This window comes from Barbus barbus (assembly GCF_936440315.1).
Source record: "Barbus barbus genome assembly, chromosome: 35".
Taxonomy (NCBI): Eukaryota; Metazoa; Chordata; class Actinopteri; order Cypriniformes; family Cyprinidae; genus Barbus; species Barbus barbus.
This window is the reverse complement of record NC_136763.1, coordinates 18846603-18869715: the sequence shown is the minus strand read 5'-3', so window position 1 is coordinate 18869715 and position 23113 is coordinate 18846603. Positions and strand designations below refer to the sequence as shown.

Below are 23113 nucleotides of genomic sequence, written 5' to 3'. Positions count from 1 at the left end.
CAACTGCCGGCAGACTTAATTACTCTAATGCACTACACCAGAGAGAGTGAGAGAGATGAGGGGTGGGCTGACAGTTGCTCCTGGAATCTGAATGAAAGGCCCTGCCCATATCGGATGACACATGCCTCTCCATTAGTGACTCGCAGGGGTCTGTCTGAAACCCCATAAATGACCACTCCATTCAGGGGAGGATGAAATTAGGTGCTGTTTTATTGGCACAATGAAAATATCTTACCTGAAATATGATCTGAGCTGCTTTTAGCCAACAAAAATGTGGTGGTAATTGTATGGATAAACCCATTGTGTATTTTGGGGACTGCATGTTGCATTTTTATGTCCAGAGCAGTTCTGGTGAAATTTGAGAATGCCAAAGCTGCTCTTTTCTCTTTCAGTAAATGCAGCGTTATTATCCTCAGGCTTCAACGAGAAGGTTGATGGGCACATTCGTTCCTGTTGATGTTGCTTTGAAACTCAGCATGCGTACCATTTCCCCACTGTCGTCCTTGTGAAGTGCTGATTTCTGCCACATGTGCTGAGGAATGCTGGGAAGCTTCAAAGGATTCATCAGACTCCATGTCTGAGATGAGCCCTAATGAACAAGCCTGAATCTGCTTGGTCAGGATTCCTCGAAGAGGGAGAAAACTGAGTGAGAACTCAAGCGAGTTAAAAAAGCAAAAGGGAAACCCTTCCCTCCATGCTTTAAAACGAATGTATCCTTTGCTCCTAGCTTCCTGTCCGTTTTGTTATTCTCTTCACTCTGTTATTCAGCATCAGTGTGAAAGGAGCTTGGGGTTATCGCATTTAGGGCCGACACCCTTTACTGACAATATGGCGTGAAGTGATATAAATTAGACAGTGTTATATCACGTCTATTCATTGAACAGTTCATGAGTAAATCCACAGGGATGTGCCTGTTTCCCTGGACAGAATAGTGGTGTCAAAAATCGTGTAGTGTATTCTATCCTTAAAGGGATAGGTCATCCAAAAATGAAATAAATTTTATTTCATCATTTACTCAACATCTGCTTGTTCCAACCCTGTATGAGTTTCTTTCTTCAGTTAAACATTCAATAGGAACTGGTAACTGTTTGCTTACTCGCATTCTTCACCATATCTTCTTTTTCATTCCAGCGAGTCATACAGGGTTGGAACGACATGAAGGTGAGTAAATGATGACAGAATTTTCATGTTTGAGTGAGCACTCCCTTTAATTTTAGTGCAAAACACACAGACACGTGTGTTGCTCGGTCTTTGGGTTAGTAGCACCAGCAGAATCTGGCCTGTCATCTCCCGCTGCTCAGCTGTGTCTGTGACCCTATAACCAGACATGATTACTGTGCTGTGACTGTGTGCTTCTGTCTGTGAGGCTGTCATGAGTCCAAAGGCATGAGTAGCCCTGGACATGGGTTAAACTTACGCTATAAATCAGTCAGTCTCAGGCTAAGCATGCCAGTTCTTTCCCAGTGAGATTTGCTAGTCCACTGATAGGCTGAATTCTCTTTGGAAATCTTTAGACAGAAGACGTTGACACATCTGTGGGAATATTTGATGATTTCAAACCTTTTAAAATATCACCTGTGAAAGCCTAGAGACCTCATCCTTCTCATCTCCTCCAAGCAGCACTGGTAAAGGTTAAACTTTAAGCTTAGAAGTACTACAATTAATAATACTAAAATAAAATAAATGAAAGCTCAATAGAAATATAAAAAAACCAATAAGAATGACAAAAGCAAAAACTTAAAGTAAAATAAAAATGAAAACTGTGTGTGTATATATATATATATATATATATATATATATATATATATGTATACATGTATATATGTCTTTTAAAAAAGCTATTTTCAGGCACAAATGGCCCTCTTTCCTAAGAATGAACTAATTAATTTTTATATCCATCAGATTTGATGGAAGACAGGCTGGAAGTTGAATCCATTTTGTAAGTAGACCATAAATGAGTGATTCAAGATCTGTCTTGAATAGTCCTCTTAATGTCTCTATGTTTGCGGGACACTCCCGCAGTCATGGGGTCTCAAAGCTACTCTTTGTGCCTCATGCTTTTTCACTGCAGGAGGACGTTTGTTCATCCACACGACCTCAAAACATCCCTGAACTCAGCTGAGAGACATGAAATGATCTAACTGCTGAAACTGTTAGAAGAATGTTTTCGGACCGTGTTGGCCGAGATGAGGTGCTGCTTTATTGAGTGGAAAAACATCTGTTTCAGTTCTCTAGCATGTCTGATGTGATTTCTTTAGGGTGAAAGAGATGCCTTGAATTCCTTCTTCTCTCTAGACTGTTTTCAAACAAGTAGTGTATGTCAAAAGCAGCTTGATTAGTGAAATATGTGATTAATTTAGCATAAAAAGACCTGAAATACCTGAGGAAACAATAATGTCCTTTTATGGCCCCAATCCTTTAAAAAATAATCATATTATTGCAGCCAGGAGAATAAAAGACAGATGTGGAAACATTTGTGGATTTGTATGGTCTGAACCTGTTACTTTGTGTCTTTTGGTTTGTTTTGCTGGTTGGTTTGGAGTAATGTAACAAATGTGAACATTCTCTATTCACCGTCAGTCAAGATGAATTTATTCTGTCCTGGATAGCGGGGGTTGCTGAGAAAAACTAGTATCTGGATGTTTATGTGATCACAAGATGTGACACAATCTTCAGGCTACTGACACGAGTCAGTAGTTTTTTAAACATCAAAAACAGATATTAAATATATCTTGTAATATATTCTTGTATTTACTTTTAGTAATAAGTAAATTATTCAGTGACAGTCCAAACAGATTATATGAAAACATCTTCATCTACTGCTCTAAACTGAACGTGATCCAAAAGTATTTTTAAGCCACATTTAAAAATTTAGCAATGTTACTGCAGTAAATAACAACAATATCAAACTAAGTGGCATTTTTATGCAAAAGATATTAAAAAACAAATGCTTTTAAAAAATGCTTAAAAGCATTTTAAGCAAATAATTCCACTATTTAAAATGTTTTTTTTTAAAGAAATTTAAACTTTCATTCAGAAAGAGATTTATAATGTTACAAAAGATTTCAATTTCAAATAAATGCTGTTCTTTTGAACTTTCTATTCATCCAATATTCCTGAAAAATGTATCAATGTTGCCACAAAAATATCTTCAACATTGATTAATAATTAGAAATGCTTCTTAAACACCAAATCAGCATATTAGAATGATTTCTGAAGGATCATGTGACACTGAAGACTGGAGTAATGATGCTGAAAATTCAGCTTTGCATCACAGGGATAAATTACATTTTAATACATATTCAAATAGAAAAACATTCTTTTAAATTGTAAAAATATTTCACAGTATCACTGTTTTTACTGCATTTTTGATCAAATAAATGCAGCCTTGGTGAGCATAAGACACTTTAAAAAATCTTAAACCAAAAATCTTACCAACAGCAAACTTTTTAATGGTAGTATATTGAGGGGAACTGACAGACACTAAAAATCACACCAGTTATTTTAAAAGTAATTGCACAAACAAATAATTCAATTTAAATTAAGTGAAGTTAGAGATTTTCAAATTGAGCAGTACTGTGAATTGTATTAGCTACTTTGCTTTTAGTGTGACTCACTGAAAAGAGCAACCTGACTGAGTAGCTTAGCAGTTTTTGTATCTTCCCCATCTCTGGCTCTTACATAACATTACAAGACAACTTGGACGTGCTGTTGACAGTGTTACGCTAGTAAAGAAAATCTAAACGGCTGGTGTATGGGGCACGCTGACCGGAGCCGCTTTGAGATCATGCTGTTATTTGTGCTATCTGTGGCTGATAATCATGTGACGGGAGGAAATTTAGCCAGACATATGACCCTCATTTTGCAGACAACTGAGCCTCCACTGCACAGAATCAGCAGCTGTGTATAGATATAAAAGAGAGAGAATAAATAATCATTGTGAGGTGCTGACTGTCCTGTCAGAAGTACAAAATTATGTCATTTTATATGCCTGCCAATGCTGACCTACTAACCCTGAACGCAGCACTGCGGCAGACTCTCAATTTGAGCTCAATTTGTCAGGAACGGTTTCTTTTTGTTTTAATGCTTGAGAAGCTAACAAACTGCTTCTCCTTTTCAGCTTTCACATTGACACTGTGTTGACATTTAAGCAACCTGATGGGTAGCTAGATCAGTATTAGGGCTGCACAATTACTCAAAATAAAACCAAAATTGCAATATGACTTAGTATGATTATCAAATCATAATAATAATGTAAAATAAAAATTATTATTGTAATATTATTTTATTAAATAATCTATTTTTATAGTCAAATATTACAATAGAACAATTTCATACAGTTTGGATTGGCGGTATGGTTCTGTTCTGGGCAAGAACTCCCTAGCATGGATGAGAGCAGGGAGAGCAGCGATAACCCCCCAGGGTAAACAGAACAGAACCACCATAAAAGTATTGCAAATATCATTATAGTTCAGTAATTTAATGTACAGATTTTAAAATGAGTCTGATTCAAAGGAGAATCAGAAGCTGGATCCTGACTGACAGAGGAGGAGTTGGGGATGGAGGAGGGTAATTAGCTATTGAGCAATGCGAAAACTGCTGATAATACTGAAGGACCTTATATATGGATGCTTAGATAGGTGTCGTATTCCTAACGCTACGCTTGATTTTTGTGATTATTATTGTTATTTTATAGCCTGTTTGAAATGAGCCTGGCTGAATTTAGGAAACTGTAAACAATCCAGTGGCATTATATGGAGGTAAGATGAGCACCAAATTGGACAAAAGGGCCTTTCGCACTGCTTTAGTTCCAGAACTATAAGTACAGTACTAAAGTACTGGGACGATTTTGCTCAAACTATTTCCCAGTACCATTTACAGGGTTGCATTCACACCGACAGTGGGTACTAAGTAGTGACGTAAGCCAGTCGACAGTGACGTCATTTGTACGCGGCGTTCAACAACGTAAACAAAGAAGAACAACGTTAACAACAGGAGGATTGAGGATGCTGTGATCAGAGCTGTGTTTTTGTTTTGTCTCGCGGGTTTCACAAAGAACGGAAAGGACGACTAAGAATCTCCAACGACAATTGGCAGTGCTACATTTCATTGAGGCTGATAGAAGCACAAAACGCCGTAGACGAAGTCTTCAGGTAAATGCCGTTTATAAATGCTCTCAGTATGATACAATGTTTACACAGTATATGTTTACACAGTGTTTTAAATCATGGCGGGTGAGAGCGTTTTCGTACGCGTTTAGCCAATCAGCGTACACTTACGTCACGGATAGTTCCTAGAACTAGCTACTGTTTTAGACCCTACTCTGAAGTAGGAGCTAATTTAGTTCCTCCAAACGGAGTTCCTGGAACTAAAACCATTCCTAGTTCCCACGGTGCGAACACGCCAAAAAGTGGGTAGTTCCACAATTAGTTCGGGCACTATGAAAAGGTTCCTGTGGTGCGAAAGGCCCTAAAGATGCCCCTGCACAAGTAGGGCAACCATCTACAGACACCTTTGCAATTGAATCGCCATTGGCTAGTAAATTTTTTACTTATCCTACTTAATGTCTTAACCAATTTATGTGTTTGTTACTACATAGCTCCTGTAATTTCAAGTCAATTAGATCATTTCACGCTGAGATATGGGTCTCCATGTGTTCATACTGTCTGGCAGCCATTTTGAAAGCTGTCTAAAAACTTTCACCAAAAGGGGAGCTCATAAAGTCTGTTTATGAAATACTTCATAAACAGACTTTAAATATTAACTCATGGTTGTCACTTTAAGTTAATCTTTCTAAAATGGTTAATAACTTATTTTCACATCTTTAAGATGACAAAATCGAGACATAACTAGTTTTCATGCCCAAAGATGAAAGAGGCATGTCGTCCGTACAAAGGAGCCATCAGAAACATCAGTCATATCGGTCCAGGAAAAAACAACTAAAGGCTGGAGTACACTACATGACTTTTAAAATGTGAACAGCTTTTTAAAACACTAGGCTTCATACGCTTACCGACTTTGTAAATAGTCACAAAGGAGAGCTAATTAAGAGGAAAAGTTGATGCTAGTTGGCAAAGATCAGAGCCAGTCTGCAGATTTGAGCTGACAGAATCCATAGAAAACCGATTAACTTAAAAGTGACAACCATTAGTTAATATTTAAAGTCTGTTTATGAAGTATTTACATAGACGTTCAATGTGGAAGAGCTTAAAGAGAGCACACTGAGCTTAATTGGAGCAGCAACAATTTTTAATAAATTTCATGTAATATTTATTAAAATGACAAGATTTTGCTAAATAAATAGTCTAGGTCATGAATTAAGTTTATACATATTTTAATATGAACAGCTATTATTAACAATATCTATGAAATTATACTTTTTCTTATTGATGTCACACTGAAGCTTTGTGATTTTCGTAGTAGTGCACCCTTTAAGCTCACCTTACAATAATATGAAATCTTTACTGTAAAACCACAGACCAGCAATAAACTGTCAATTTATAATATTATGGATGTAAAAGCAATGCCTGTGAAGTAATATATTAGCGTAGCACACAATCTTATACAGCTAGTCAGCTAACTGTCTTCTGTAGCATCTGCGCTTTGTTGCTAAAACTATCTTTTGGATTCAACGTAATTTTTTCGCATATCCAAGGTCCAGGTTGTAATATACAAAAGTCTGAACATTAATCTCTTCATTTTACAATAAGTAGTGAAACTTACCCAAAACAAAGGCTTAAACATCGAAAAAAAAACACATTTAAGGGGCTCCTCTTTTGGTGAACGTTTTCAGACAGCTTTCAAAAATGGCCGCCAGACAGTGTGAACACATGGAGACCCATATCTCAGCGTGAAATGATCTGATTGACTTGAAATTACACATTTTTACAGCTTTGCGCATTATCACACATGATTATGTTGAGCTTCTGAATGCAATGGCCAATCAGAAGCACTCAGATGAGTCATCGCTGAAATCCTGAGTTTTTTAAGTGCATGCTCGGTGACTGAATTCTGCACTCTTGCGAATTTTTTCATCATAAACAATGAAGTGCAGATGCACATATATGATGTAAGTAAGAAATTTATTTCACAATGAAGAAAGCTTCACTGGAGTTTTTTGAGAGTGCTTAAACTCGCGCTAAACTGATGTCAGTGTTAATGTTCTTTGATGATGTAAATAATCTTCTAAATAATAATCGCCATTCTTTGCTCGCTTTCTGAATAGTTTATTCACTATTTGAATAATGTTTTTATTAAATTGTGATCATGTTGAATACATATTCAGTCATATTACAATATTTATGATTTGACACCCATATCTAGTACAAAAAAGATCAATAACTTAAATTGGACAGTTTGCCAATTAATTGTGCACAGAGCTTCATCAAATATAATGAGTATTTGTTAGTTTTGACTGGTGATGGATTTCATTGAAGGCTATAATTTCCAGATTTTAAAATCAAGTCGAGCATTAAATATTTGTGTGCATATTGATCTATTCAGTTGTTTGGTTAATGCTGGAGTGTGTTATGGAGGCCTGCTGTGTGTCAGTCTGTCTGGATATGGAGGTGAATTCTGCTGAGGGAGCATCTCTGATCCATGCAGAAGTCAAGCAGACTGACAGACACATCTAAAATCACATGCACATACAAATCTATAGGATTTTCAACCTGTTTATCACTTGCTAGATGAAAATTGTATTTCCAATCATATATTAATGATGGTTTGGATATCTGAAATTCACTATACAGAGCAAACACAGAGAAAACGTAGGTTCTATAGTTCATATGACTTGTAATATCAGCTTTAAATGTCATTCAAACAGTCATATTTCCTTCCATAAGGATGTTTGCATAGTCACATAGTGCGGCAGGTTGAGCATCATGCACTTACTGCGCTTTCAGCTGCTGTGTCACCCCTTCAGTTCCTCTGACAGGCTGTTTGTACAGGTGTTGTGTTTTACTCATGTTGGGGGAAGGGAATGAAAGTGTGGCGGGTCGGAGAACAGCCTTCACATTCTTCTTTTCCCTGATGGCATCTCACCTCAGCTTTCAAATGCTCCTTATAGGGGCCGCCGCTACAGCTGTGTCCTTCAGCAGACGGGGATGTCAGCAGGGGTCCGCTTTACAGTCTGGAAGATCTTTTGGGCTGGTCCCTTTGCAAATGAACAAGGAAAATTGTGTGTGTGTGTGTGTGTGTGTGTGTGTGGACAAGAAATGAGGGAATGAGTTGAATGAGGGTGTTCCTGATCGGAAAGCAGACTTCATTTGTCATTAGGGGAGAACTTCACGCTGGTGTTTGTGTCTCCTGCTTGAGCCACAGAGGATGTGGTCAATGTTAACACGGTTCTTCAGCCATTTTCTGCTGTTCTTGGAATCAGTTGCACAAACCTTGCGAGGAATTTTTGCATTTTCACTCCAAAGCTGAATATTTTCTTCTCTTGCTCAATCAAACTCAGCATGAATCAAATCTCAGACTAATTTCTCAAACTTTTCCCTTCTTGCTTTGTGGGGAAAGCACCATTTTAACCTGCATCTTGGCAGTCATCTAAATAATACTACTAAAATAACTAAGTTAAAACTAAAACAAATAAATAATTAATAAAAACATTTTAAAAAAATAATACAAATGAAAGAAACACATCAAAATTACTAAAGGTTTAAATCAAATTAAAAGGAAAACAGAAAATATTAAACAAAGAAAAAAAATTCCACACACTGAAATTACAGCTCAAAAAAAAAAAAAAAAATCCCAAATCTGATTCAAGACTATAGGAGCCTATCAGAGAATATACAAGACTATCAGAGACACTAATACATCAATACAAGATGGCGCCGCTGAAGGCAGCTCTCCAGTGTTTGTACTGTTTTTGTTTGTTTTTCCTGTTTTTTATTTTCAAATACGATCAGTTTTACCAGGGATGACCTGCTGAACATTCGGCAGAACACACCACAAAATCTTTTACCGGATTTAGATTTTTCGGACGTTTTGCTGGACATTGTAGTTGGCGGAGCCGTAGCTCTGGTCAAACGCTTCAGGAGGCGCAGGCGGGGAAAGAGAGCTGGCGCGCTTGTGAAGCTTAGACAGTGTGGATTTCGAATGCCGTTGCCTAGCATCCATCTGGCGAATCTCCGCTCTCTACCCAACAAAATGGACATACTCCTTCTGCTCTCCCGGACAAACAAGGATTTTTCTAACTCTGCTGCTCTGTGTTTCACGGAAACCTGACTGAATGGCGACATACCAGACAGCGCGATTCATCTGCCTAATTTCACTCTGATCAGAGCAGATCGGGACGCAGAATCAACAGGGAAATTGCGCAGCGGCGGGACGTGCTTTTACATCAATGAGAGGTGGTGTACACATGTAACTGTGTTAAAGAAGATGTGCTGTTCAGATCTAGAAACACTCTTCCTTAACTGCAAGCCGTTCTATTCGACGCGGGAGTTCTGCTCCTTCATTCTCGTGAGTGTTTACATTCCACCGCAAGCGCACGTGAGCACAGCTTTACAGAAACTCGCTGATCTGATCACAGAGAGTGAACAACAACACCCGGACTCTGTTTTAATCATTCTCGGGGACTTTAATAAAGCAAATCTCTCCCGTGAACTGCCAAAATACAGACAGCACATCACATGTCCCACCAGAGACAGTAATATATTGGATCACTGTTACACAACAATAAAGGATGCATATCACTCGGTTCCACGAGCAGCTTTAGGACTCTCTGATCACTGTTTGGTTAATCTTATTCCGACCTACAGGCAGAAACTTAAATCTGCAAAACCTTGTATTAAGATCTGTTAAAAAATGGACTAATGAAACAGAGCGGGACTTACAAGCCTGTTTCTCTCTCACTGATTGGTCTGTTTTTGAAGCCGCTGCCATCGATCCGGAGGAGCTCACAGAGACTGTAACATCTTATATCAGTTTTTGTGAGGATATATGCATTCCTACCAGGACTCATCTAATCTACAACAATGACAAACCATGGTTCACTGCAAAACTCAGACAGCTCCGTCAGGCCAAAGAAGGCGCTTACAGAACGGGGCATAAAGTCTTGTACAAACAGGCCAAATACACACTGGAAAAGGAGATCAGAGTGGCAAAGAGGAATTATTCTGACAATCTAAAAAATTATCTTCCAGTGATCCTGCTTCAGTGTGGAAAGGCATGAAGGAGATCACCGGTTACAAGACACCATCCCCCAGCTCTCTGGAGAATCAACAACTGGCAGACGACTTGAACAAGTTTTATTGTCGTTTTGAAAAAAACACCCCACACCCGCCCTGAACACCTCTCCACACAACCATTAACAACTCCTATCCCCCACACCTACAATTCAAATCTGCGAAGAAGATGTGTGCCAGGTCTTCAGAAAGAACAAAAGAAGGAAAGCACCAGGCCCAGACGGTGTGTCACCAGCCTATCTGAAATCCTGTGCTGATCAGCTGGCCCCCATCTTCACACAGATTTTCAACAGATCACTGGAGCTATGTGAAGTCCCCTCATGCTTCAAACGCTCCACCATCATCCCCGTCCCAAAGAAACACAAAATTACTGGACTTAATGACTACAGACCTGTGGCTCTAACTTCTGTAGCCATGAAATCATTTGAAAGAATGGTTTTGGCTTATCCAGGACGGTGACGAGTCTGCTTACAGACAGGAGGTTAAGGAGCTGGCTGTCTGGTGCAGTTTTAACAACCTGGAGCTCAACACACTCAAAACTGTGGAGATGATCGTGGACTTCAGGAGAAACCCCCCTGCTCTCCCCCCACTCACCATCATGAACAGCACTGTGACTGCAGTGGAGTCATTCAGATTCCTGGGCACCACCATCTCTCAGGACCTGAAGTGGGATATTCACATAGACTCCATTGTCAGAAAGGCCCAGCAGAGGTTGTACTTTTTTCGCCAGCTGAGGAAGTTCAATCTGCCACAGGAGCTGCTGAAACAGTTCTACTCTGCCATCATTGAATCCATCCTCTGCACTTCAATAACTGTCTGGTTCAGCTCAGCTACCAATTCTGACCTCAGAAGACTACGGAGGGTAGTCCGGACTGCTGAGCGAATCATTGGTACAACCCTCCCCACTCTCCAAGAGCTGTACTTATCCAGAGTGAGAAAAAGGGCTGGTAAAATCACTCTGGACCCCTCACATCCAGCACACTCCCTCTTTGAACTTTTACCATCTGGTCGACGCTACAGAGCTCTGAGCACCAAAACGTCCAGACACAGGAACAGTTTCTGCCCTCAGGCAATCCATCTCATGAACACTCAACAATAAACATGGAACACACAACTATAATACATTATCCATTCACCACACTCACTTATTTTATTTTTATTTTCTCATTTCTAATTTGCACATACTTGACCTGTACATACATAGTTGTCTATATTATATATTGTGTTTTTGCTGCTTCGTACATTGCCTATTTGGATATTATTATTTTATTATCTGAGTCCTGTCGTGTTGCTGTCTTTCTGTTGCACTGTGGAGCTTCTGTCACTACAACAAATTCCCTGTATGTGTAAACATACTTGGCCAATAAAGCTCATTCTGATTCTGATTCTGATTCTAAAATACACACATATATCATATTTAAAATGTAATGTTCAGTCAAAACTCAATAATGTGATTTATAGTGTTTATTTTTTTAATAATCACAACAATAATCTTCCATCATGATTCTTAATTAACACTTAAAAGTCAGGTGCTCTAAGAAAATTTCTCCCTGGTAGTTACAACAGTGTGGTGGCGTGTTGTGCGGTGATAATCATCTTGTATATCCGATGCACTGATGTGAAGCCAGCAACTATGTAATTTTACACTCAGTCCTCTGACTTCACCAATAATAGCTAAAAGAGTCCAGATGCCAGAACAGGAAGCAAATCTGTCCTGTGTTTGTGACTATTGTTCTATCTACCAGCCTAATACATATATTCTCTCTCTTTCAGGATGTCAGAATCAGTCTCACAGCAGGAGCGGATCCAGGCTATTGCAGTAAGTCAGATTCTCACACCACATGGTCCCCTGGCGGTCCTAATAAACCCACCTCCTGAACCCATTTCACAAATCTGAAACTGGGTCGGAGATTTTTACATATGAGGCTCATCGTGAAAACGGCTGATTTGTCTGCCCATGTCTAAAATCCCTTCAGTAATGGACCAGTACTATTTTATTTAATTTAAGCATTAATTCAAGTGCACACACATACGCACACACACATGTTGGGTTTCCATGTTTTATGGGGACATCCCATAGGCGTAATGGTTTTTATACTGTACAATCTGTATGTGCTATTGCCCTACACCAACCCTACACCTAAACTTAGCCCTCACAGGAAACATGCTGCATTTTTAGATTTTCAAAAAACTTTATGCTGTATGATTTATAAGCTTGTTTCCTCATGGGGACCAAAAAATGTCCCCACAAGATTAAGATTTACTGGTATTACTATCCTTGTGGGGACATTTGGTCCCCAGGACGTGATGAATACCAGGTGCACACACACACACACACACACACACACACACACATATATATATATATATATTACTTACAATCTGTAAGTATTACATGATGGAAACTGTAGTTGTTAACGTAATCTTGGTTACTCATTTTAGGTAATGTAATCTGATTACTTTTATATCTAACTTGTTTTAAACTTATACCATTAAACCATATTGATATAAAAAGCAAAGAGAAAGTAAATATATTTCATTTTTATATATATATATATATATATATATATTAATATATATATATATATATATATATATATATATATAAGCACAATTATCAAATTTATTAGAGCCTGTGTAATTTTTATGGACTCATAGACAAAAACAATAAACTATTAAAATTATTAAAACAATAAAATTAGTGCTGTCAAACGATTAATCGTGATTAATCACATCCAAAATAAAAGTTCTTATGTACATAATGCAGGTGCATCTCAATAAATTAGAATGTCATGGAAAAGTTAATTTATTTCAGTAATTCAACTCAAATTGTGAAACTCGTGTATTAAATAAATTCAATGCACACAGACTGAAGTAGTTTAAGTCTTTGGTTCTTTTAACTGTGATGATTTAGGCTCACATTTAACAAAAACCCACCAATTCATCTTAAAAAATTAGAATACTTCATAAGACCAATAAAAAAACATTTTTAGTGAATTGTTGGCCTTTTGGAAAGTATGTTCATTTACTGTATATGTACTCAATACTTGGTAGGGACTCCTTTTGCTTTAATTACTGCCTCAATGCGGCGTGGCATGGAGACAATCAGCCTGTGGCACTGCTGAGGTGGTATGGAAGCCCAGATTACTTTGATAGCAGCCTTCAGGTCATCTGCATTGTTGGGTCTGGTGTCTCTCATCTTCCTCTTGACAATACCCCATAGATTCTCTGTGGGGTTCAGGTCAGGCGAGTTTGCTGGCCAATCAAGCACAGTAACACCATGGTCATTGAACCAGCTTTTGGTACCTTTGGCAGTGTGGGCAGGTGCCAAGTCCTGCTGGAAAATGAAATCAGCTTCTCCATAAAGCTTGTCAGCAGAAGGAAGCATGAAGTGCTCTAAAATTTCCTGGTAGATGGCTGCGTTGACTGTGGACTTCAGAAAACACAGTGGACCAACACCAGCAGATGACATGGCAGCCCAAATCATCACTGACTGTGGAAACTTCACACTGGATTTCAAGCAACATGGATTCTGTGCCTCTCCGCTCTTCCTTCAGATTCTGGGACCTTGATTTCCAAATGAAATGCTAAATTTACTTTCATCTGAAAAGAGGACTTTGGACCACTGAGCAACAGTCCAGTTCTTTTTCTCCACAGCCCAGGTAAGACGCTTCTGACGTTGTCTCTGGTTCAGAAGTGGCTTGGTAGCCCTTTTCCTGAAGACGTCTGAGCGTGGTGACTCTTGATGCACTGACTCCAGCTTCAGTCCACTCCCTGTGAAGCTCTCACAAGTGTTTGAATCAGCTTTGCTTGACCGTATTCTCAAGCTTGCGGTCATCCCTGTTGCTTGTGCACCTTTTCCTACCCAAATTCTTCATTCCAGTTAACTTTGCATTTAATATGCTTTGATACAGCACTCTGTAAACAGCCACTCCTTTCAGTAATGACCCTCTGTGACTTACCCTCTTTGTGGAGGGCGTCAATGTTCGTCTTCTGGATCATTGCCAAGTCAGCAGTCTTCTCCATTATTGTGGTTTCAAAGAACAAGAGATACTCGGAATTTATACTGTAGGGATGATCATTTAATGAAGCTCAAATGTAAATATTCTAATATTTTGAGATACTGATTTTTGACTTTCATGAGCTGTAAGCTCTAATCATCAAAATTAAAACAAAAAAACTTTTGAAATGTTTTACTTTACATGTAATGAATCTAAAATATATGAAAGTTTCACTTTTTGAAATAACTTAACAAAAAAAAGAACTTTTTCACGACATTCTAATTTATTGAGATGCACCTGTATATGTGTGTGTACTGTGTATATTTATTTTGTATATATAAATACACACATATGCATGTATATATTTATGAAAAATATGTTATGCTTATATATTAAATATTTATATATGATATAATTTATATGAATATAAATAAATACATTTAAATACATGTAAATATTTCCAAAATATATGCTGTGTGTGTGTGTCTTTATATATACATAATAAATATACCCAGTACACACAAAAATATGATGTAAACAAAAACTGTTATTTCGGATGCGATTAATCTTTTGACAGCAAAATACATTTAATAATCAACTGGCATTTTTTTTGAAAATTACAATTGCAATATAAAGAGGAATATGAATAATGTTGAAAATCATTGAATTCATTCATTTATTCGTAAGATGTAAAAAATACATTTAAAATGTTACTTTGTTTGTTTTTAATATTTTTATTTATTTATTTTAAAATCTGATGAAATGCTGTCATCTGTCCACAAAAACACTGTATGTAATAGTTACTAAGAATAAAAAAATACTAAGATGAAAAAAAGGAGGGCTGTAACATTCCCAGTTCAGTTTGTTAATCTATGCACCTTTTTTAGTCCTCACACACACATAGGTGCACACTTCACACACACACACACACACACACACACACACACACACACACACACACACACACACACACAAACAGAATCACACATGCCCTCCCTGCTGGCCTCACTGATTGATGAACACATTGTTCTCAGCTCATTTTCTCTCACATATGAAGATTGTTAACACTCATTATCACACATGCTTTGGTCTGAGAGCAGTGGCGTAGGTTTCAACAAAATATGTAACCCCTTGGTAAACCTTTTTTCGCCAACTTTCAACTCTAAAAGAACTGTTTTCACAGAATGGATGTTGAAGAACAGGACAAACTGGTACGGAAAAGAAATATGGTTGTTTGTGTTTGCATGCGTTTAGCACACTAGAACTCAGTGTTAATCTTAATAATATTTTTATTGACAGGAAAAGAGGAAAAGACAGACAGAAATTGAGAACAAGAAAAGACAACTAGAGGATGACCGACGGCAGCTTCAGCACCTCAAGGTAAAAAAAATATATATTTTTTGGCATGACTGCAGTTTATATTCTCTGTAAGACTACCAAAGGCCTAAAACAGTATGTATGATGAGGTGACAGTTTACATTTACATTACACCGAATACAGACACTGATGGATTTAATATTTCTAAACTGTTACAATCATTCATGTCCAAAGCACAATTATTTCCACGACATAAAAAAGTGTTATAAGTGGTATAAAGTCATAAAAAGTCTTAATTGTGACGTTAAACATTTGAAATAATGAAATATTAATTTTGACGTTAAATTTGAAATGATGATATACTAAGTCATAATTATGAGATTATATCTTTTTTCAACTGTTTACACACTAAATCTTTACTTGTCACACAATTTCTGAAACCTGACACTCAAACGCCAGAACCACACACCAAATCTGCAAAACCATACTCTAATTCTCTAATTGACTCAATTTTTCAGTTTTCAATTTCATAAAACACTTTTTGTAAAACACAACACACAATTCTCTATGTAACACACACAAATCTTACAGGAATTAATATTATGGCAAAGGTGTTTGCAAATGTTTGCTTTTGAGATGTGTTTGTGATATTTTGAATGCAGCGCTTCATTTTGCAAGAGATGTGAGGCATTCCGAATTTTGTGTGTGCAATTCTTGGATTTGTGTGCAAAGTTTTGAAAAAAAAGAGGCAAAGTTTTGAAAATGTGTGTAAGCAGTTGAAAAAAAAACTGTAAAAAGTCATAATTCTGTCATAAAAAAAAAATCTGAAATTATGAGATAGTAATAATTATGAGATAAAAGATCAAAATGATGAGATTAAAAATCTGAAATGATAGTTATGATATATAAAAAATTCTAATTATGACTTTAAAAATGACATGAGAGATAAAGTCATAATTATGAGAAGCTGAGTTATAATTATGACATAGCTGAAGTTATGACTACTTAAAATTATAAGATAAAAAGTCCAAATGTGACTTTATACGAAAATTATTATTTCATTTCATAATTTTGACTTTTGTCAACTTTTTGTCAACTAAATATAATGTAATTGTGTTTTTTTATCTCATGACTTTTCATCTAAATTTAAACTTTTATCTCACAATTATGAGTTTTATGTCATTTTGACATTTTATATCATAATTAGTTCAAGTTCAAGTTCAAGTTCAAGTTGAGCTTTATTGTCATTCCGCTACATGTGGGGACATGCAGTGGAACGAAATGTCGTGTCTCGCAGGACCACGGTGCTACATAAATACAGACATACAACAATGAAGTAAGAAAAAAACACTATAAACCTATACACTACTAACAGATTTAACTATAAGTATACTATATATAAGTATTTACCCTATACAAACTAAAAGAATAAAGGATAAAAAATACAACTATACGAATGCTTCACATAAATATTATCCTATACAAACTAAAAAATAGAAGACAAAAAATACAAACTGTACATGTGCAAAGAGAGACATTTGAGTCAGCAGCTGGTTGGGGAACAGTGCAGGATGATTTGTAGTGCAAGAGCATGTAAACATAACATACATATATTGCTGAGTTTTTTGTGAGATTGTGCACACGCAGCAGTGTGTGTAAGTGTCCATAGTGCACCTAGTGTAAAGTGTGAGTGTCCATAGTACACATAGTGTAAAGTGTAAGTGTCCATAGTGCACATAGTGTAAAGTGTGAGTGTCCATAGTGTAAAGTGTCCATAGTGCACATAGAGGAGAGTGTCCATAGTGTAAAGAAAAATAAGAATAAAATAAATAAAAAAATATATAAAAGTTCCATACAGTTTTTCTTTGGTGTGGTAAGGTTTGGGGTGGGGGGTGGTCCATGTTCAGGAGGTAGGGGTTTGCATGAGGTTTCAGAGGGGGGCGGGGTGGTTTGAGTTCAGGGCTCTCACAGCCTGGGGGAAAAAGCTGTTGAGCAGTCTGGCGGAGCGGGCTCTGATGCTCCGGTACCGTCTTCCTGATGGTAGGAGCTGGAAGAGACTGTGGGAGGGATGGGTGGAGTCCTTCACGATGCTGCTGGTTTTGCTGGAGCATCGTGTAAGGAAGATGTCCAGGATGGAGGGGAGAGGGGCACCGATGATCTTTGCAGCTGTGTTCACTGTCCGCTGGAGGGTCTTGCGGTCAGCAGCACTGCAGTTCCCGTACCAGACAGTGATGCAGCTGGTCAGCACACTCTCAATGGTGCCTCTGTAGAATGTGGTGAGGATAGGTGGAGGGAGACTTGCTCTTTTCAGCCGGCGGAGAAAGTGTAGGCGCTGTTGTGCCTTTTTGGAGAGTGACATGGTGTTGGTGGTCCAGGTGAGATCCTCTGTGATGTGCACCCCCAGGAATTTAGTGCTGCTGACTCTCTCCACAGTCGAGCTGTCGATGGTCAGTGGGGGGTGGTCAACGGAGTTTCTCCTGAAGTCCATCACAACCTCCTTTGTCTTCTCCACATTGAGGGACAGGTTGTTTGTGCCACACCATTCAGCCAGCTGTGCCACTTCCTCTCTGTAGTGCGTTTCATCGTTGTTGCTGATGAGACCTACCACTGTTGTGTCATCAGCAAACTTGATGATGTGGTTGGAGCTGAACTTGGCAGTGCAGTCGTGGGTCAGCAGTGTGAAGAGCAGCGGGCTGAGCACACAGCCTTGTGGGGCACCTGTGCTCAGTGTTGTAGTGCTCGAGGTGTTGTTGCCGACACGGACTGACTGAGGTCTTCCAGTTAGAAAGTCCAGGATCCAGTTACAGAGGGAATTGTTAAGGCCCAGCAGGTTTAGCTTATTTATGAGCTGTTGTGGGATTATTGTGTTGAATGCCGAGCTGAAGTCAATGAACAGCATTCTAACATAGGAGTCTTTATTTTCTAGGTGGGTAAGAGCCAGGTGGAGGGTGGAGGAAATTGCATCGTCCGTAGAGCGGTTTGGACGGTATGCAAACTGGAGCGGGTCAAGTGTGTTGGGGAGGCTGGTTTTGATGTTATGCATGACTAGCTTCTCAAAGCACTTCATCATGATTGGAGTCAGTGCTATGGGACGGTAGTCATTGAGACAGGACACAGGTGATTTCTTTGGTACCGGTATGATTGTTGTGGATTTGAAACACGTGGGTACGACTGCCTGACTCAGCGAGGTGTTGAAGATATCTGTTAGGACATCTGTCAGCTGTGCAGCACAGTCTCTCAGAACACGGCCAGGTATGTTGTCAGGACCCGCAGCCTTGCGTGGGTTAATCCTAGATAGGGTCTTCCTTACGTCGGCTGGGGACAGACAGAGCGCCCGGTCGTTGGGAGGTGTGGGCAGTTTTTGTGCAGGTGTGTCATTCTGCATTTCAAACCGTGAATAAAAGTGGTTGAGTGCATCGGGGAGGGATGTGTCCTCATCACAGGCCTGTGGCGGGGGCTTGTAGTCAGTGATGGTCTGAATGGCTTGCCACAGGCTCCGTGTGTCTCTGCTGTCTGTGAAGTGGTTGTTGATTTTTTGGGCATATGACCGTTTTGCTTTTTTGATGCCACAGGACAGATTGGCTCTTGCTGTTTTGAGGGCTGCTTTATCTCCTGATCTGAATGCTTCATCTCTGGTCTTTAGCAGCCCACGAACCTCTGCTGTCATCCATGGCTTCTGGTTTGCACGTGTGGTGATGGTTTTGGTGACTGTCACATCATCAGTGCACTTTTTGATGTAAGCAGTCACTGTTTCAGTGTACTCATTCAGGTCTGTGTGGTTGTTGTAGGTGGCTGCCTCTTTAAACATATTCCAGTCTGTGTCCTGGAAGCAGTCCTGCAGTGCTGATGTGGCATTGTCTGGCCATACTGTGATCTGCTTTTCAACCGGTTTGGTGAGTTTGAGAAGTGGTCTATATGCTGGGATTAGCATAACAGTGATGTGGTCGGAGTACCCGAGGTGGGGGCGGGGTTCAGCCTTGTAAGAGTCCTTAACTGTTGTGTAAACAAAGTCCAGTGTGTTGTTTCCCCTTGTTGCAAAGTTCACATGTTGGTAGAACTTTGGCAAAACTGTCTTTAAGTTTGCGTGGTTGAAGTCACCGGCTATGATGAAAAAGCCGTCGGGGTTATTTGTTTGTTGTTCACTGATGGCGCTATACAGTTCACGAAGCGCGTCCTTAGCGTTTGCACACGGGGGGATGTAAACCGCAACGATAACAATGGCCGTGAACTCCCGCGGCAGATAGAACGGTCGACACTTCACAACCATAAACTCCACCAGCGATGAACAGTGTTTTGATAATACCGCAGCATTGTTACACCAGTCTTTGTTGATATAAACACATAAGCCACCTCCGCGTGTCTTACCAGACAGTGATGAATCTCTGTCCGCTCGGAAGTTGGAAAGCCCGTGCAGTTGAATGGCGGAGTCCGGGATGTTGTCGTTTAGCCATGTTTCGGTGAAAACAAACACGCAACAGTCCCTTGCCTCATGCTGTGTAGATCGACTGAGTTGAATTAAGTCCAGTTTGTTTTCCAGAGAGCGGACGTTTGAGAGCATGAGTGTTGGAAGAGCTGGTCTTGAGGGGTTAGCTCTTAGCCTAGCTCGTATACCTCCGCGCTTACCGCGTTTCCGTCCTCTCTCACACCGCTTGCGACGCTGCCTTGTGCGGGTAGCGTCAGTAGGCGAGGCCGCGGTCTCGAGGTCCGGCTCCAGCAGTAAACAGAGGCCTCGTAGCTTCTCAGTAGCCGCCGGCGAGAGTTGGTGTACGTAAGCGTTGCTGATATCCAAAAGACTTTGGCGATCATAGATGAATTCTGGGGTGATTTCCTTAAGAGTTAGCGGTAAACTGACACTATTTGGAGACGAACAGACGACATTAAATGACATAAAAGCACCGTCTTTGGGACCCGGAGCAGCCGCAGCGATCGATCGCGCCGCCATCTTCCTCTTCCTCTTCAATTATGAGTTAGTGTCTCATAATTTTGACATTTTATCATTATTATTTGTTGTAATTATGATTGAACAAAGCATGTTGTTTTTTCTTATGTGGGAGAAATGTCTTTGATTTCACTAGTCCCTATTATTTATGAATTACGCCAGGGGTCCTCAACCTTTTTCAGGGTAAGGACCTCTTAGAGCCCAGAGGGATGTAGCAGATCCCTGTTGTAACTGAGTGTTGTATTTAAAGCTTGACTCATGATAACCTCTTGGCAGTGGGCCTCTAAGTATCAGTGTTGACCAGACCACACTGATTTGGTGCAGTCTGGGCCAAGAACACCCTGTCAGACACAGGAAGAAGAATCTGCCATGGGGGGTGATAAGACATCCTGTTTGCGTGAAGAGGAAAATGCTTCACTCTGCTAAATATATGGCGTATTGTCTCTGTGGCCCTCAGGTCAGATGTACATGATTGCGAACTGTTGGAGGTCTTTTTTCCTATTTCTGTCCATGTTGTAGTTTAGAATAGACATTTGAATGTGTCTGCATATGTATTATTGAAAAATAATATAAAATAATATTATATATATTATATATTATATATTATTTCTTATGAGATTTGGTACTCATGTGGTACTCACTGACCCTTTGTCCAAATACCCACACTTGCAGTCTTTGCACTTGACCACTTGACTACTTATATGACGTATTTCCTGTATTTGTGCCAAATGTTCAAGTGAGGATGAAGACCACAAGTGTGTGTAGACCTTTTCATTACCTGAAGGTAATGTAATAATGCTGTATTTGCATAGCTTTATTTTTCTTTTAAATACTTTGCATTTTAAAATCAACTTCTAAATGTCTGTTCAGTAGTCTCTAACATGACAAAATTTAATTTGTGGTGCTTCTAATTAAGTGATGAAAAGCAGTTGCAAATGTTATACAAAATAAATATCACCACTACTCATCTTTTTACCAATAAAACATTCAACACTTTCTTTTTCTACCTAATTATATGTAATAATATGTAATTAGCATATTAATATTTAACATTGGAAAGGTTTCTGTGACCTCTCACGAGATCTTGGCAAAAAGTCAAAAAGATTTATTTCCAGAACATGATGCATGATGGGATGCACTAAGCCTGGAATAGCACTCCAGTGTGGATTTAGTGTGAGTAAAGGGCACTGGTGTTTGTAAGACCTGGGACAGTCTTGCGCACTTACTTCCTGTCGCGTGCACGCGCACTCAAGTGGCCAAGAATGCAAGTGTGGGTATTCGGACAAGGCAACAGTTTCAAATCTGGACTACATTATGACCCAGTACCAAAATGTATCTTGTATCTATCTGAGAAACATTAATGTAAAATTGATGCTTTTTCAATGCGTTCATCTGCTACTATAATGTAATGTCTTTGCATTGTCTTCATTTGGAGGCTGCAGATACGAATATATAATTAATTGTGATTTATTTCAGATATTATTAACATTGTGTAATTCATTTGATAAACATTTCAATCATTATTGTCAGTGCTGCTTTGTGGAAGTTGGCTGTGTTTTTTCCTTGTGTGTTTTTGAGGCTTCACAACTTTCGATCAGCTGTGGCTGAGAGACTTTGCTGCGCTGGCCAGAGATAAGATCCAAAAACTCTCCTCATTAGCAGTTTCTATGGAGCTCCCATTCAGAGTCAGCAAAATGCAGAGGGAGAGAAAGAGAGAAAGAGAAAGAGAAAGAGATGAATGGCCAGTGAATAGTGGGCCGTGGGTCGCTGAAGTATGGAGGGGCCTCTGAGAGTCCCGAAAAAACACATGCTATCTGATATGTGAGCAGGCTTTTGTCGATCTAAGAGAAGGTTCATAGTGTTCTGCCCGAATATAGAACAATTCCAACCACTTGAGCTCCGAAGCTGTGCTGTTTCCAGCCTCTGGCCAAGTCGTGCTGAAGCCTGCGTGTCTGTATAAAGTATATTAGCTATCATACTCATTCATTGTCAGTATTTTGGCTCCTAAGCTTCCCTTGTTTTGATTGGCTCATCTGTAACTCCAGACTGATTAAAGGATGTCTGACATCCCGGGGTGATCAGTACAGGATGTTAATGATGCACACTGGTTAGGTGTGGTTTGATTAGTGGGATGGGTTAACACAGACACAGGATCGAGAGCGGTGAACTCTTACGGGCAGACTAAAGTCTTTGTTTTAAGCTGTTGCGCAAAAAGCTGGATGTTATTTTGGAAAACAATGGCTCAGCCACTGGAAGCACATGGGAGCCTGTGCGCTTTGTTCTGTACTTATGAATGCATCGTGTCAGTAAAGACACGCATGTGTGTGTGTGTGTGTGTGTGTGTGGTCAGTATACGCTCTCCTACAGTAGGTCTCTAGGGAGTGGGAGGTGGCAGCTCAGGCAAAAATGATAATGGAGATGAAAGAAAACAAAGACACAAAAGATGTGAGGTGCAATATAAAAGATATATGACATATCATTTGAATAACTCTTATAGTGATTTGATTGTTTTATATAGACCAGTGCCACTTAATATATCATACATCATTTGATCATAGTGCTTTCCGAAATAATATTATGTAGCTGGCTAACATAGATTATGTTGTTAAATTTGGATTTGTTGATTTTTATTACAGATCTATCTATCTATGTAAATATACTATTTA

The 23113-nt window shown here is 39.1% G+C and overlaps 1 protein-coding gene across 4 annotated transcripts in view; it reads left to right on the top strand.

Moving 5' to 3' along the window:
- Positions 1 to 23113, top strand: part of LOC306855076 (paralemmin-1-like) — a 44328-nt gene that overhangs the window by 2700 nt on the left and 18515 nt on the right. For 3 of the 4 annotated variants that reach the window (XM_079393513.1, XM_079393512.1, XM_079393511.1), the window contains exons 2-3: positions 11964 to 12009; positions 15491 to 15571. In XM_079393513.1, the coding sequence (XP_079249639.1) occupies positions 11964 to 12009; positions 15491 to 15571 (127 nt within the window). Of the gene's footprint in view, positions 1 to 11963; positions 12010 to 15307; positions 15403 to 15490; positions 15572 to 23113 lie in introns of those variants that run through there. The other variant, XM_079393514.1, reaches the window with a different exon arrangement.